The 18,369-nt window shown below is 39.6% G+C and overlaps 1 protein-coding gene and 1 long non-coding RNA gene across 7 annotated transcripts in view; both read right to left on the bottom strand.

Moving 5' to 3' along the window:
• Positions 1-697: 697 nt before the first annotated feature.
• LOC124287646 lies at positions 698-8,006 on the bottom strand. The gene is made up of 2 exons (XR_006901298.1): positions 4,963-8,006; positions 698-4,920 (listed from the first exon to the last, which is right to left on the bottom strand). It is a non-coding gene; the product is annotated as an uncharacterized LOC124287646 (long non-coding RNA).
• Positions 8,007-8,097: 91 nt separating this feature from the next.
• LOC124287645 (synapse-associated protein 1-like) overlaps positions 8,098-18,369 on the bottom strand; it is a 71,694-nt gene continuing 61,422 nt past the window's right edge. For 2 of the 6 annotated variants that reach the window (XM_046724146.1, XM_046724147.1), the window contains 3 exons: positions 15,719-15,913; positions 12,574-12,633; positions 8,098-9,407 (listed from right to left, as the gene is read on the bottom strand). In XM_046724146.1, the coding sequence (XP_046580102.1) occupies positions 9,262-9,407; positions 12,574-12,633; positions 15,719-15,913 (401 nt within the window). In that variant the 3' untranslated portion in view covers positions 8,098-9,261. Of the gene's footprint in view, positions 9,408-12,573; positions 12,634-13,606; positions 13,711-15,718; positions 15,914-18,369 lie in introns of all 6 variants that reach the window. The other 4 variants (XM_046724149.1, XM_046724151.1, XM_046724150.1 and 1 more) reach the window with 4 other exon arrangements.

The raw sequence follows: 18,369 nt of genomic DNA, 5'->3' as shown, positions 1-18,369 counted from the left end.
GTGTCAACCAAGTCAGTGAGCCTGACCACCCGATCCCGTTAGTTGCCTCTTACGACAAGCATGGGTTACTGAAGATCAGTTCTTACCCGGATCTTCACTATGGAGAATGTATGGATGTCAGCTTCTTTATTACGAGGAACACCACATTTCAGAATATATTCTTAATCCTTCATTCACCCTTATGAACTAGTATGTTCCTCATAATAAAGAAGTTGACATCCATAAATTCTCACCTTTTGCTCAAAAGAAGTAAATTCTTTTCAGAAAGTGGTGGCCTCACCTATCACTGCAAAATACTGTTCAATGACTTTCTTTTGAGAAACGACCCTTGAAAATCTGGGTTAGAATTGATCTTCAGTAACCCAAGCTTGTCGCAAGAGGCGACTAATGTGGACACATGTCATCGTATCCCAATTGTGTAGACCAATGCTCATGCTGTTGATCACAGGATTGTCTTGTCCAGACTCGATTATTTACAGACCGCTGCAATATAGCTGGGATATTGCTATAACTCACTCTCTTGCTCTTTAGAGAAACATACATTTCAAGAGATAACATATGCATGCTGGTCAACAAGATAAAGGACCAGCTGACACATTGGGAAAATTGTGATCCTGTGAACCACCAAACTTGTCGGACTTTCTTCTTCAGCATCAAGTCCCCCGAAGTGACCATGGTGCAAAGTACAACAAAGAACTGTGTTATAATCACCTTTATTCCACCCTAATGTTTCTGACCACACAGGTGTATGTTAATACTATGTACATCCACATAGGAATTCCTGACAATGTTACATACCTAACTATGTACACAAAGTGAGAACTATATTACAGGTATACCTATCAAGGTGCTATACAAGCATACATATACATACACATACCTACAGATGCACTGCTGGGAACTTAAAGGAACACTGCTTTACTGCCTTGAGTTACTTTTCTGTCTCTGTCAGTAATTTATGACTTGTGTTAAACTGTGACATTGTGTATCTGGGTTGTTAAAAGGTACATTGATATTTATTTATGTTTGTTTGTTGTTGAACGCTGCACTCAGCAATATTCCAGCTATATGGCGACAGTCTATAAATAATTTAGTCTGGACCAGACAATCCAGTGATCAACATCATGAGTATTTATTTTAAGTCTACAGACAATGTGGGTTTCGGATGGTCTTTTGACTTCCAATTTGACTTTGCCCAGTAGCTGTCTCAGGACAACTAGTTGAATTACTTTGTACAGAATGTCTTGTCAGTGGATTGCAATGCTGTCATTCTTCATGTCAGTCTGTAAATTACATGATTGTGCATTTCATGTAATGAATACATATCTGCTGACATATCAACTACTGACAGACTAGACATGATGGCAGTTCAGGTTCACAGTGGTTTCAAATCTACTCCGTGCATAACCATACCCCAGTTTCCATCAGTGCAAATGTACAAATTAGAAAGATTCAATGGTTCAACCAGTTGCTGAACTCGAGACAGAACTGTCTCCAGTAACCTAGAAATGTGGTCTCCCTTGAGATGACTATCTGGTAGTATAATCCAACAATGCTATCCTGCATATACATGGTGTCGGTAGCCTGACTGCATAACTGATGAGGTGAGAGAGACAAGGATGATGTCTAGGTCATATGCTATTAGGGAGGAACGCTGTATATAATTACAGGCTACAACAGCTTGCGTGCATGGCCCTCTTATCTCTATCCTATTATGCCTGCACACAGGACTCGCTAGTTGACTTTGTCCTCATGTCAATGCCAAATGTAATTAGTTCTTAAAGTGCCCAAGAAATTCTAAGAGTGATAAAGGTGATAGTTGAGAAATCAGTAAATCTGAAAGTTAAGGTGTCTGGAAATTTGAGGTAAAATGAGATCTTTTTGTGCAAGTGTTGTATATTTGTCAAAGGACAAAGCTGAAACATGAGAACATTGACATAAACCTACTGAATGAACAGCAAATTAGATTGAAGAATGCAGGATGCAGTCCAAAAAGAAAAGAAAAAAAAAGTACATACAGAACAGAGAGTGAACTGCCAAATAATTGACAATTTTTTTGTGCAATTATTATAAGTTGTTAAACCTCACATAGAGTTCTGGACATGACCCAGAATTTGAAGTGTTTGTGAGTTTGCTTAATTTAGTTATACATGCGATGGGGACCTGGATCCTTGCACGATAGTAAAATAAACAGTTTGGAAGGATTAACATAACTGGAACTAATCAAGTGGATAAAACAAATGACAGAAAATGCAACATTGTTATCTTCAGATTAACTGCAATAATACAACGTGCAAGAATTATTTCTCATTATGCCCCTAAAACAGAAATGTGACACTATCCATGAACTTGCTTAATTGAATATTCTATTCAATATGTGTGTTACGGTAAGCTATTGACTGTTAGGTTTCATGTTGTGCTCAACAATAACGATTACTTCTCCCTGCATTACATTACAAGACCTGCATCTGCTTCACAACTCCGAGCATAAGATAAACCAGCTTCTGTTGCTCTTGACAAAGCATCAGACTGACACCTCATCACATTTCATGTTCCCTCAACAAAATTTAGATTCAACTCGACAAGGTAAATGAGGAGAATCAGAAGGCTGTTTAGCTTATAAATGAAGTATTTGACATATAAACCCTTGTCTTTCCTAACATAGATGATATGCCACGGTTTGCAATTAGCTGATGAATCATGCCCCTCATAATGGCTGTTGCATGCCAAGCAAACAACCTCATCTTGTCCCAAGTAATCCATCATAATTACATGTGCAACAGAGTCAACATCTAGGCCACGATCACGGAATGATTAATGACAGAATAAATTGATTTCATGGTAAGGTAAACCTATTTTTTAATAATAAATGTACACATATAATCAAGATAAATTACCCAGGAAAGGGGGGATGTGCTGAGGGAAAGAGAGCAGTGACTGTCAAAACAGATATGGGTTCATTAACTGCAAGAAAAGTTTTTCATATTTTGTTTTTGCAGGACTGGTTTTACTTCAGAATTCCTTCTGCGGTTACAAACCCAAATGCAGCAGAGATAATAACGTTGTGCCTATAGCTGAGACAGATTATCGGGCTAATTATGCTGCAAGCTATTCTCAAACCTCTGTGCATGTCTGTCGTTTGTTAACATGGCTTACCTCCTTTGACACATGTAAGCCGTATCTATTTTAAAAGGAAATGGAAAACAACCTATTCTTTTAACAGGAAAGTGATAAGGTTTTAATTACATTCAGTTAATGCTCACCAGGATTATCATTCCTTTCCTTATTAGCATTATTCCAGCTCTAACATGTGGACTGGAACTCATTGACTCTGCACTAGAAAATCCAGTGATTGATATTATGAACACTAAAACGACGAGTATGATGACATCAGTTAACAAGTCACTGAGCCTAACCCACGACTCTATTTAGTTACAAATGGTCTGTTTATTCTTACTATCAGTATACTGCCATGGACCCATTTTAATCAGGTCTCCCAACAGTGTCCTTTATGTTGGGAACTTTGTTGACCAACTGAGAAACAAACTATGACATCACTTCTGAGTGATAGATACCATGGTCCCGATCCAGAAAGCGTTTGTAAATGTTACAACCTGTGGTAACTCTACACTTTATTATAGGCTTACGATTGTCGTAGTGCTACGAAGGTTTTGTAGATAGGGACTCATAAGTTGCAAGGTGGTTTAGAGTAAGCCCGAGTCCTGTTTGGGGGATTGATCACAGATCTGTATTCATTGTAGTACAATGTTAAAGATGCCAACACTGGACAAACATATCATTCCTATCTCTGTATCAACATGAATGATTGGAATGTTATGGCATCCATATATGCCACAGACTTTTCTGAACCCCCCACCAAAAACACCCCACATGCCTTGTTCTACTTGATGTAGTATAAATAGCAATCTCAGTTTGGACTTGACCCTGACCCTGTTGAGCTAACCCCCATGCCTGGCTATGACAATGTCAACAAGCTCTGTCCGGTGATGTCATTGTCTGCTGATCTCCTGACTCTCTGCTGGGGCATTCAGGAAGAAGAAACACAATTGTCCTGCCAAAAATTCATCAGGGATTTCCTTTCCCAAGTTAAAAATATATCCTGTCAAATCAGCTTTCCTTAAAGCATTACTTTCAAAGACAGCTCATATCATTAATGACTCGCAAAGATCCGGGTTAGAATTGGTCTTCAGAAACCAATATTTGTCATAAGAGGTGACTAATGGGATCAGGTGGTCAGGCTCGCTGACTTGGTTGACATATGTCATTGTATCCTGAGTAGATTGATGTTCATGATGTTGATCAATGGATTGTCTGGCCCGCCGTCATATGGCCGGAATTTTGCTAAGTGTGGCGTTAAACAACACACAAACAAACAAAAATCACATCATTGTAATCTTCAAAACTGCCATGTGAAGTTATTCTTATGACAAGCAGGCTTAGGGTGTTGGGATCTTTACCCTTCAGCATCACTGTTAGAACTACCCCTAGCTCTCCTGCTACTCACTGCAGCTAAACCTTAAGTTGACAGTGCTGTTAAACTGGCACATGTGACTACACACAGGCCGTGTCTCTACAAGAATGAATTTACAGGGGCTTCACATACTTGAAACTTGCTGACAATGCATGTTCAGTTGGTGCCACATACACCCACTGCATTGCTATCATGGAAGATTACCGATACAAGGTCAGGTGAACAAGGTCTCGCAATCTGTACGACACACCCACTACTCTGCCATAGCTGTGATAGGTTGTCTAACAAACAGTATAGACACAGTACCCATGTATCGAATTGAACCTGGGTCATTGGCATGATCGAACACTACCACACTGCCCCTAACACATTAATAAGGATTACTTAATGTATAGATGTGGCCAAACCTACTCCAATATATGCCAAACCTACTCCAATATATGCCAAACCTACTCTAATATATGCCAAACCTACTCTGATGGCCAAGCTGTGGTATTTGCTAAACACATGATCAGTTATTCTTGACTCTTGTCCCAGACAACAGAATCTACTCAGATGAGTTTGCTGGAGCTGCCCTCACATTTAATGTCCTGATTTATTCTACTGCCGGCAGTACAGGAAAGGCTATTTGGTAATTGAAAGGGTTGCAGTAAGTGGCTGCAGTGCAATCTCGTTTATGTCAGTCTGCAACTCATCAACTGTCACATTTGTCTGCACTTTACAGGATGGGGGACATATTGACATTTTCTTGGCAAGGCAACTCTAAACAGGCAATAACATTACTGGGCCCCGTTTCACAAAGCTCTCGTAAGCCTAAGATCTTGAAACCTTTCTCACAGCATCCATACCTCCTATGTTACAGTATAAGAGGTACAAATGCTACGAAAAAAGTTACGAGATCTTAGGCTTACGCGAGCTTTGTGAAACAGGGCTCTGGAGGACAGTATTTCCTGGCAATATACCTAACATGCATGAATAGGTAAAATATGTGTTCATATTGGTAAACAATTACATCTCTTGGTCATGTATTCAGGCTTTGATTGCAATCTCTACTGTAGTACAATGACTTTGTCAGAATGAAACTAATTAAATGTTCCATCTAACTGATATCTGCATCGGCCATAGATTGTCTGTGTATTTGCTACTATGTCAACAATTAACATATTTTGGGTCTGAAGTGAAATCAATTCTGTTATGTGTATTACATGAAAAACGTGTTTCTATGAAGATACTCCTTTTGTTTTCAAAATACTTCTACTGGTGACCAGAATGCTGTATCATGCTACAAATGTACCATGAAAGATTTTTATGAAGATAGGAATCCCCCGATTACAAGCTGGTTATTGATGGAACAGAAGGCAAAGAATATGCAGACCTGTTGTGATGTCTCCAGCTGGGTTGTGTATCCTAAGCCATGATCAGCTAGAATCACAGATCACACAGACTAGGGACTACAGAGATACAATGACATGCAGCAAAGGTAGCAAGTCTGATCACCCAGTCCTGTCAGCCAGGTCTAGACAAACAGAGGTTGAACACTTATTGAGAACACAATTTCCAATAATGTGAGACTCCTACGCTGCACCTCTTGAGGGCCCCCTAACCTCCTCCTGAGCCACATGCATGTTGAGATATATCCTGTATCTACCATAAATCAGTTCATTTGAAGGATTTCACATAATAGAAAAATCAGCTGATCATGACCCAACGGGATGCTAACAAATAATGAAACAAAATTCTGATAAAAGTCTGGTAAGAATAAAAAGGTGTAAAAACAGGAAGCATGTGTCAGAACAGAGGAATTACCATTGAAATATGTGCAAAACATGTTGAGAATATACATCTAAGTGTCGTCCTTGATTACCCAGGATAAGTCATCGCCTTACTATTTTGACAAAAACCCTGGATGCCATTGTTCAAAGCTTTGCTAAGGTGACCAAAACTCCTATACCTTAACATAGACTTACGCTAGTCGTAGCGTCTAGAAGTTTGGACATCGGCACCCTGGACCCCATCACCACCATAGTAATGCCATAAGTGAAATTTTCATCTTCATCTTGGCTACGCATCTGTTAGCATGTAGAGAACTGATATGAGTAATTTCACTGGATGGATTTATTTGGAGTGAGTGAGTGAATTTAGTTTTATGCCGCTTTCTGGAATATTCCAGCAATATCACGGCAGGAGGCACCAGAAATGAGCTTCACACATTGTACCAATGTGGGGAATTGATCCCGGGTCTTCGGGTGATGAGCGAACGCTTTAACCACTAGGCTACCCAACTGCCCAGATTTATTTGGACTGTGCCTTTTGAATGAGTTTAGATCGCAGCTTTGATAGCTATTGTTTCCAGGGTATTTATCAAAACAGAATTGAGATGGCACACCCTTGATCATCAAGGATGATGGTTCATGTCCATTACAGCATCATAGATCTATGTTACTGATAAACTAAAACATATCAATTCTTGAACAAACAACAAAAATACATATGTACACGATAAACAAGACATGTAGAAATCAAGATACATAAATAAACATCATTATACTTGTTGTCTCTTTCATTATGTAGCAAATTTCCATCACCATTATTTCTTCTGAAAATTCAACCTTGATTATAAAATTTATAACCCCCACATTTGTAATCAAACTCCACAAAAGTGTTGATTTTATCACAGATATGAATATAATATAACTCATGTGAGCACTTCAAGTCTTCCCACATGACAAGCAAATTTCGCTTGGAATCTTCACCGACAGTTTCTGACACTCAGAGCTCAGTCTCAACCCATCAGCAATACTTCACGGGTACCCAAATATTGAGAAAAAATACCTGAAAAACCCTTCAATAAACTATGTTCCTCCAACACTGGTGAACACACACAGCTACCTTTTGGCATAGTGGTGTGGTGAGGGTGTCTATTTATCGTCAGCTGTTGAAACGATGCCATGAATAACTCATGAAAGTCAACAAGGAACACATTATAAGTGACCTTTGTGTAAATCCTACCATGCCTGACAGGGAAATAGCATGTAGCGCTGACACCAAAATGCACATTGCACACACTACTGACTGTGAATCATAGTTAGTGAGTGAGTGAGTTTTAGTTTAACATCACTTTTATTGAGTGAGTATGGTTTTACGTTGCTTTTAGCAATATTCCAGCAATATCATGACTGGGGACACCAGGAATGGACTTGACACATTGTATCCCTGTGGGGAATCGAACCTGGGGCTTCAGCATGAAGAGTGAATGCTTTAACTACTAGGCTACCCCACCGCCTCTGTGATATTAAATGAGAGCTCACTGGTCTGTGTCTTCCTGATTTCCCACTCATCGAATCAGGACACTACTTAACTGGTTGAAAAGAAGGACTAGATCACAGAAAGTTAACTGTTATGCCGCTATTAGTAATATTCCAGCAATATCACCAAAGGGGACACCAGAAATGGGCTTCACACGCTGTACCATGTGGGGAATCGAACCTAAGTCTTTGCTGAGATGAGTGAACACTTTAACCCCAAGTACATCACAAGGCAGCCATGTGTGTTTTTGGTTGATGAAGGGGCGTTAGTGGATAACAACCTGTGAAAAACTGACGGTGCCCACTTCAGATACTTGTATTTCAGCTTTCAAAAGAATACATTATGTGCTGCATAAACCAGTATGCTGACTCAGTATCAAACATTTTCCTCAACAAACTTCAACATACAGTCACAGAATGAAAACATTTTGGTACTATCACAACAGAAATGACAGGTTTGTTGAAATCAATACATTACAGGAAGTCCTTGAGGTTTGTTCATGTAGTAATTGTACCATCGTTAGGGCTGGCGAATATGATATATAATCGGAAATATCGTCGATAGGAAAAATTATTAATGATTATCAATATGAAAAGTGTGTTATTGATGACATCGTACATTGTCCTTTGTGAAGGAAACAAGTTTTCATTTTCTAACACAAAATACAAATTTAGGTCTGCTTCTAAATTATGTTCAGGATGCTGTTTTGTTTGTAACCATGTGACTCATAGTGACTCACAAGTGATGTGGAATATATTCATTTCTTTCAGGCTCTTTTGGCATTTTTGCTCAAAGTTATGTCTCTGATATTCATCGATAACCAATCGATATTTAGTTAATGATTATCGATCTCTACGATCTCTAAATAGCCAGCCCCAATCATCGTACAAGAGGATTATGACAAGGACCCCTGGACTTTCAAGCTTAATTTCCATCACTGCAAAACCCATAAACAAAATAAACATGTGTTGTTCAGGCCATAATATGATCAAAGCTGATGACAGAAACAGTCTGGTATGGAATGTACCGTTGCAACCTACATCAATCACGGAGCATCCATTTGATTCCAATGGAGGGAAGAGGGGTTTCAAAATTATGCCTGAAATGAATAATTTGATGGCAATGCCAGAAAAAGGAGTAACTTGTGTCATGGAGAATAACCAAACATTAAACATTTTGAGTTGACAGTGAAAATGAATAAATTGTTTGATGGTGTTCAGTGAATTGATCCCAATCAGATTGTTCAGAAACACGAAAACACATTCCCTAAACATACAAATCAAATGGATGCTCCCTAACACGACTATGATCATGTTTGCTTATCAGCAGTAAAGAAGAAAATGTAAAGCTTCTTAAAACAACCAAGATTAACATTGAACAATACAGAGAATGCTCATCCGGTGGCATTTTACCATGGCTCCACTATTCAACACTTGTTCCCATGTCCCATATATGTACAAGTTCTATGTCAGAGAGTTGGCCTCTTGCTCTATCTGCTTCAGAATCTCCTTCTCCAAGTCGTCATCTTCTAAATCAGCCCCTTCATTTACCATCTCATACTCCTGGAGTTCCTGCTGCAGCTCCTTCTCCCACTGGGGTATATCTTCACCTGGAAAACAGAGGGAGAGAGGGGGTTAGAATCAGGATAGTGATCGGTTCACCATCTCATCCACACCTGGAGGTCATCCTTCTGAAGCATATCTTCACCTGGAAAACAGAGGGAGAGAAAAAGGGGTTAGAATCAGGATAGTGATCGGTTCACCATCTCATCTACACCGGGAGGTCATCCTTCTGAGGTACCTTCTCACCTGCAAAACAGAGACAAAAAGTGAGTGAGTTTAGTTTTACGCCGCACACAGCAATATTCCAGCTACAGTAGAACATGGATATAGCGAACACGGATATAGCGTACAAACGGATATAGCGAACAAATTTAAAAGTCCCGTCAACAGTCCTTTATAATATCATTAAAATTATACGTGAATAACGAACTCGTGAGTAGCGAATTAACGGCTATAGCGAACTGATTTACTACCCCCAAGACCCAATTAACGACGTGATTAGCGAACTCACTCAGTGTCAGCTCAGCCACTTAGCCGTACAGTATACATCAATCTTGTTGGCGGTGAATCAACATTGATTGATGGCCATTAATTAATTAACAAAACAAACATATCGTGTTTAACCCATTCAACAACCGTTTTCATTGACGAGGACGGTATCCATTGCCGTAGTATAATTGGCTGCCTTAGGTCACGTGTCTGATTTTGACCAATCACGATCCTTATAGCAGACTGTGGCGAAAAGCGTCATTAGAAACCAATCTTTATCCAATAAAATTGCTTTTTACAACTCTGAAAATACTCTCGGCGAGGGTACAGTGATATTGTTGATGTTCCAGAGCTGTCGAACGATACCAGACACCACACGATTCGCCTCGCATGTTATTCATACGAAGCTTCGAAAACGGAGGTATTTCCCGTTGTTGTGTCGGAAAGCCTCATTACATAAAAATGAAAATATAAAAGAAAAAGGCACGGGCATGTTATGACATGTCACAAATGGAAAAAAAATCACTACAGTTTTTGCTTCTTTCGTGGTTTATCTGGACATTATAAATGTAAGCTTGCATTTTCATTAAAAAATAAATTTATTAAAGTTGTAGTTGTATTATTTCAATTTTATTATAAAAATAAACTTCATATTTATCAACATGATATAGGTAATGTCTGTGAATGTCTACATCTCTACAATCCAAGATGGCGGTCAAATGTGAATAACGAACAACGGATATAGCTAACTAAATTTCTTGGTCCCTTGGAGTTCGTTATATCTGTGTTCTACTGTATATGGCAGCGGTCTGTAAATAATCCAGTTTGGACCAGACAATCCAGTGATCAACAACATGAGCATCGACCGATGCTCTGCGCAATTGGGAACCGATGACATGTGTCAACCAAGTCAGTGAGCCTGACCCCCCGATCCCGTTAGTCGCCTCTTACGAAAAGCATGGGTTACTGAAGATCAATATTCTAACCCGGACCTTCACGGGTAAGAGACGAAGAACAGGGTTTACAATGAAGAATGTGGTCAGTCCTACATCTCATCCACATCTGGAGGTCATCCTTCTGGGGGTATCTCTTCACCTGGAAAACAGAGTAGGGGAGGGGTTGGGGGGAGAAGTGGTGATGTAGTGGTGGTTAAATCAAGACAGTGATCCTTGCACCATCTAACTTTGGAGATCGTACTACTGGAGTATATCCTAGCCTGGAAAATAGAGGGCGAGAAAGGGGTTTGAAGCAAGCTCCTCCTGCAGCTCCTCCTCCCATTGGGATACTCCCTAACCTGTAAAACAGAAAGAGGATGGGGAAACTCTTCTTTTATTCAGTTCACCAACTCCTGGCCTTGTTGTCCCTTCTCCTTCTGCAAGTATAAGACTACTTACAACATTGTCATTAAATATTCCTGTGAATCCTTAGGATTTCGTTTTTATTGAGATAAGGACAGAGTCAGCTTGAATAGGTCATTGTATCACCCTTACATAGATATTTTGATCTATAACAAGTGCAAGCTCTTGTCATCAAAATCTTTGCTAGAGACGTGCTGTTGAAAATGATACACCAACAGAATGACATCCAACCAAATACTGAAGCAATGCGAGACATACATAACAAAAAACAATTCTTTTTACTAAATATTGGTACATAGAATAGCATAAATAAGAAGCAAGTATGTACAATTTATAATGATGGCAAGGATGACACACTGTAGGCAAGGCTGTGTGGAGCTAACATGGTCCATGTGTAGGAATGCACATACAAAACATACAAATGAAAGCAACAAACCCATTCCAATTATTCATTACAATAAATAAAAGAAATAACATAAAATAGAATTGAATGAAAAAAAAAAGCTCCCAAAGTTAAAGAATTTGCAATATATGGATGTTGAGCACTGATTCAAATGTGCAACATTTGGCGGTCAGCTTCTACTTGCATGTAAAAGATAAAAGCAAGGATTAACAGTGGACTCTGAGCTGCCAAAATAAGCCATCTCTTGTACATGTATATACATGCATGAGCTCCATAGCCTGGTAAAAGGGCTTCAAGTGGCATAAGAAAGACATGAGGAAACATGAGTACGAGGTGTGAATGCACAAGCTTTCGGAGTAGGGACATTGGCATGATAAGGCCATGCTAAATTTGAGTGAATGAGTGAGTTTAGTTTTACACCACTGTTTGCAATATTGCACCAGAAATGCACCAGAATATTGCTTCACACATTGTGCCCATGTGGGGAATCGAACCCTGGTCTTCGGTGTCACGAGTGAACTCTTTAACCACTAGGCTTCCCCAACCGCCCATGCTAAATTAGACACTTGATGGGGAGAACTAAGCAGTGTTCCCGGGAGAAGTCCCATTTGGTGGTTTTGCTGATTGTTGAGGAGAAAAAGAGACTGAGCTGATGATGAACACCTGAACCAAGCAGGATTACCTACTACTCCTACTACTATGACTACATAAGTAAGCATGTAAGCAAGCAAGCAAGCAAGCCAGCAAGCAAATTAATATTTATTAACTGCAATACTAAGATGATTCGCTACAAGATCAAAAGCGACGACAAATAGTGTACTTCTCATCCAGATACTGAAAATGCTTCACACCTCACAGTTTTCGACAAATTTGGATCTAATTTTAACATTTAATTAAATATGGCTTTACAGAGTCCACTGTAGGATCAGAATGGTTGAGTAAGGGACTTAAAAAAACATGCACCTTTCTCGGCAGTCATGTCCGAGGGCACCTGAGTTAGGTGAAGATACTGAGCAAAACCAACTGAAAATACACAAAATGAAACAAAACAATAACAAAAAATCACGACAAAAACCTTCAGCAATCAGGGACTCTTGGGAGAAAATGGAGCTGTAACGAATAGCTGAAATAAAAGAAGCACGTAGGTCGTCTTCATCAACTTCCACAATACTGATGATGTTGGTTACTTGCTGGATGTAGTGTTAGAAGTTAGAGGAGATGTCAGGACTCCACTGATATGAAGCCACAGGGTGCCACAGGGAACCGTTCAACCACCACATAGTTAAATGATAAAGCCCACATATAATATGGAGAACCTGTTGATACAGAGGTACTGGTAACTAGCCCTGCCACCAAAGCTGCTGATGAGCTGTGCAATTGTCCAACACCAAGTCAGGTTCAGTTGGGAACCATTACATCCTGCTTATCACTTGTGGATGTCTGCTGATACCGAGACATTGCTGACATATCATAAAGTGACAACTGACACTAATTCGAGAACATGAGTTACGTCCACACAAAGTTGCATCATGACACATTCTGTCCAGGTAACCATTTTCTTCCTATTGATGTTCTCAGTCCAAAATCTGTTGCAATCAAATAATCCTTTCTATTGCCAAGGTATTGCACGATTATGGCTAGTCTGTCTCACAGTCCCGGAACCACATTATTGTCCCTACTGCCTAGCACTCCCTGCAATGGTTAAGCCCTAAATGAAGCAAGTCTAGATTTCCCCTGGCTCAGGCCTGAATCTCCCAACTCACTGGGGCTCCTTTTCAATCCAAGGGGTTTCTTTGTTACTATCAAAATTATATATATTCAGGGACAAAGCATTAGTATAGAATCTTGCCTAGAGTGTTTGTATTTTGCTATTTTAGTTAACCAGCTGTATGACTACACAAGGAACTACTGGCTTCCCAACTGAAAGTGACACACAGGAGCAGCACCAGCAGGTTAGGAAGGTCCCGGAGTGAGTGGATATCCCTGCTTGTCTTACCTACTGCTTCATCTCCATCAGTTCCTCCATCAGCTCCTTCTCCCATTCCTCACTATCCAAATCATCATCATCATCATGGTCTGAAGCATGACACCCAGAACCACCTAAGCATGCAAGTCAGCTGAGCATTTATCAATCATCTCCCTCCACCGCTGGAATTATCTTGGGTATTTTTGTGTGAGTGTTTTCCTTTACTATCTGTGGTAAGGGTTCTACCCTTTTGACTAGCCAAGCAGGGATGTGGCTCTTAGTGACGAGGAGAGGTGCAATTTATATTTCATAAATGATGTTCAGAAATTAAGTAAATTTGTACAGAAACTATCACCAAATTAGTCATTGTCTTTCTATACATCTAAAAGGAATGTTGCACACTCTCCTTTGCCCTCTGAATCAATTGGACACTGACCAAAACAGTTGACTTCATCAATGTCAATGTTCAATGGGAGCACAACATATACAACATAACTTTTGACAGGGATACTCTGAGTGTCCAGGTCACAACTGAATGTGATTCACTGCTAGGATAAGTTGCCATACAAACAGTGTTCAATATTGTCTGGTTACTGACTTAATTTCAGCATCGTTACATGTGGTAAGTAATTCTGCTAAGCTTTCCAACAGTATGAAATATCTATGAATAATATTGTTACATATGTTTCTAGACTGTAGTAAGAATCTGAGGGTAATAATGACTTTTGTCAGAGACAAACAGCACCAGAACATTAACTTTGAGAGATAATTCATCTATGTGTTTACCAAATTGAAATATAATCTTGACATTTTGAAATGTAACAAGTAATGTTGCATACTGAAACCTTGAGTACTTGTCACTCCCATCTACGATTGTTGTTTGATGAATCTGGGTCCCATTTCACAAAGCTATCATAGCTCTTCGACCGTCGTAAGTCTACGTTACAGTATAGGAGGTACGACAGTCGTAGCGCTACGATAGCTTTGTGAAACGAGGCCCTGTAAGTTACTATCAGTGATGGTGAAGGGGAACTGCTGGATGTGACCACTGTAAGGTTGCACTTCAAACACTACACTTTCTGGTAACTGGCTCAGTTCTGGGTGGTCAAATGGCCTAAGAGTGTGCTGATGATGCAAGAAACAAGTGACCACAATAATCTCATGCTGTTGTGTGCATGCAGACATAATAAACTGACAGAAACTGCTACAGACTCTGTGAAGGATTAGTAGAATATTGGAGACCGGTATACAGCATGCTTTGTGTGTGTCCAGGCAACTGACAAGTACCATACCAGCCAACTTAAAGCATCTATAATCACTTGTGTGAATTATTTTGCAGAAGACCATCATGGAGGGCTCTCCATACATTGCTATCAATACCAACTGCATCTGGCCTCTTGATGATTATGAAAACCTGTTTCAAATGTCATGACTTATTACACTTGACCTGCTGCCTATCATTGTCAGACACTTGCTATCTTATGGGACTCAATCCAGCTTGTCTAGATACAAAGATATACAAGATATCTCACATGACACAAGATAGCAGATCACTGTCTACCTCTAACAGGCACCAAATATCAGATGTGACACAATTTAACAGATCAGGCAAGCTATTCTTGAAACGTTCGTAGCCCTACGAACTTCTTAAACCCATTCTGAACACATTGGATACGACAAAAGTTAAGAATTCTTAGGGCTACGAACGTTTCGAGAATAAGGCCCCTGCTGATTACCATCATCATAATAAAGATATCTTACATGACATTATCCAGAATATCTGAACATGCTTTTATAACATACACAAAAGACTAGACATGACACAATCTAGTTGGATGGATATTCCTTCATCATACACAGGACACAATGTTACACTTCTTGACCGACCTCCAAAATACACAAGAGATCAGACACGAGACAACGTCGTTGAAATGACCTTCCTTCATCAGACACAAGACACGTGTCTTGAATTTCTCAATCTTACACGTCTTGACCGACCTCCAAAATACACCAGTGATCTGACATAAGACAATGCCGTTGGAATGATCTTCCTTCAACAGACACAAGACAAAATCAGGTTTTGACATGCCATCTTCACACACAAAGAGATCTGACATGACACAACAAGGGTTCTCAACCTACCTTCTTTCGAGTCGGCCTCCTTCTTGTCCTCCCCGACCCCGAGCTGTTCCATCTCCTTTCTGATGTCCTCCTCACTCAACTCATCAGCGTTGAAAGCATCGCTAACAAACTCATTGTCGGCTGGGGGACTCTCTGGAGGAAGCTCCTCCACCTTCTCAGCAGCCTCCACGGGAACTGTCTTTGGGGAGCTGGAGTCTGGAAGAGAACATATACTTTCATAATGACAGCCCAGATGGCTAAATGTATAGCCTAGGATATCATTGATGCAAACTATTTTATGAGAGATGCTGAATTGTAATGAACTGTCTTTGGGGAACTGGAGTCTGGAAGAGAAAAGATACTTTCATAATGACAGTTCAGATGGCTAAATGTATAGCCTTGGATATCATTGATCCAAACTATTTTATGAGAGATGCTGAATTGTAATGAACTGTCTTTGGGGAACTGGAGTCTGGAAGAGAAAAGATACTTTCATAATGACAGTTCAGATGGCTAAATGTATAGCCTTGGATATCATTGATCCAAACTATTTTATGAGAGATGCTGAATTTAATGAACTGTCTTTGGGATGCTGGAGTCTCAAAGAAGATAGATAAATCTTTAAATATTGGCACCAGAGATGACTGAATATATAGCCTTGGATGTCAATTATCCAAATTATTTTACAACAAACACTTCTTAAGAGATGCTGAATTTATATCCATTTTACTGACAAAAAGAACACAATTGATCAGTTCATTTTAAATAATGTGTTATATACATGTGTGGATGAGCTTCATACAAAGCATTATATATCGTATTCTTTTGACATGAGCCCAGTTCAAAAAAATTCCATTTGCAGTCCCAAAAACCATATCACGTATACAGATATGCAGAAGGTTCTGGAAATATGCTAGTAAGGTTGAAGTTATGAAAAACTACATTCTTGGTACTTTTTAAGTCCAGGTGCATATGTTTAAGCTAGCTGAAGTGTATGCAGAGTCTTCTGAAAATTTCTTGAGTGTGATATACTTTTTTGAAGACCCAAAGATATTACCTGTGACTGAATAACTGAAACAAGAATTTTGACCTATTTCTGGGGATTCATCTGGGTGCTTCTGATACAACCCTAATTCCAGAATCATTTGTTGTAACAATTCTTGCCACCCTCAGGTGTCTGAAGAATATAAGTACAAATAAGAGTGAGTGAGTGAGTTTAGTTTTACTCTGAACTCAGCAATATTCCAACTACATGGCTGCGGTCTGTAAATAATCGAGTCTGGACGCGACAATCCAGTGATCAACAGCATGAGCATCTCTGCAAGCAGTGTTAGTACTGAAGAAGTGATGTATAAAAACACCCGTGTGTCAGTGAATGTGAAGTCTACATCAATATGAGTGAGGGTGAGTGAGTTTAGTTTTACACCGCTTTTAGCAATATTCCAGCAATATCATGATTGGGGGACACCAGAAATGGGCTTCACACATTGTGGGGAATCAAACCCGGGTCTTCGGCACGACGAGTTGAATGCTTTTACCACAAGGCTGTAACCACACCAACCCCCATCAATATGAGGAGATGCCCTAAGCTGTGAACGGAGTCAATATCAACCTGACACTTATACAGCAGTACTTGTGGGAACCAATAAATAACATCTCATAAAACTGGTACTGATGTTCAGCTCCCACAACAGACAGATACACAGATCAAACACCAGCCAATTATTGACTTACACCACATGCTTAAACCAACATAACCACCCACACAAGCTTCCTGATGACTTTAATATCAGATCATTTATCACTTTCTGAGCATTAACCCCAGCAAAAATGTACCTTACATTATCTCAAACGACAGTAAAAGGTTTTAAAAGAAATGTAAGGAAGGTAGAAACACACGTTTCTCTAAATGACTGGATCGGCACAGCTCTCAAACCAGGAAACACATGCAAGCAGCATTTTCACAATGCCCAGTAAAGTCAAATTTTTATACCAGAAATTAGGTTAACTATGCCACATTAAATCTGAGAGCCAGGCCGCACAAAATCAAGTTGCCAGCCAGCAATGTCAGCTATCTTGTACCTTGATGGATTTCATCAGGTTATTTTGATTTTCTGTCTGCACTGTCTAGACGAGTGGCTCAACTGGCCTGCATCAGCCAGACAGATCTTGTTACAAGCTGAACGTTGGCCGATTACCCAGCATTCATTATGCATGCGATCATTAGCTTCTCGCAACTTTTTTACAGGAAGAATGACTGCTTGACTGCTTAATTGGTATAAACAATTTTCAGTCTACAGATTACTGAAAAAGATATGAATATTCAAAGAACGTGGGCTAGTGATAAAAGCAGGATATTCTTTAAAGATTTCTACTCAGGAATCAAGAGGAGGAGGAACTAGTTCATGATGCAAAATGGATAAAAGCTATTGATCACTTCATCACAATTTTGACTCCAGTAATCGAAGGGTTGAAATTAGTCAGAGGGATACAGTTTGTGAGAGTCCATTAGTCATTGCAGAGATATTTATAAAGACCTCCTTTAAAAATCTGGGGATCAAGCCCAAGGCCTGCTGAATGACAAGCAAACACACTGACCACTGTGCTACAGGCAGAGTGAGTCAGTGAGTTGGTTAAATAGTATAATAGTATACTTTGAGTAGTATACAAGT

Source organism: Haliotis rubra, unplaced genomic scaffold (genome assembly GCF_003918875.1).
Source record: "Haliotis rubra isolate DU_JTF1 unplaced genomic scaffold, ASM391887v1 Scf403, whole genome shotgun sequence".
NCBI classification, from domain to species: domain Eukaryota; kingdom Metazoa; phylum Mollusca; class Gastropoda; order Lepetellida; family Haliotidae; genus Haliotis; species Haliotis rubra.
The sequence above is the reverse complement of the archived record's forward strand: the minus strand, read 5'-3'. Positions and strand labels throughout refer to the sequence as shown.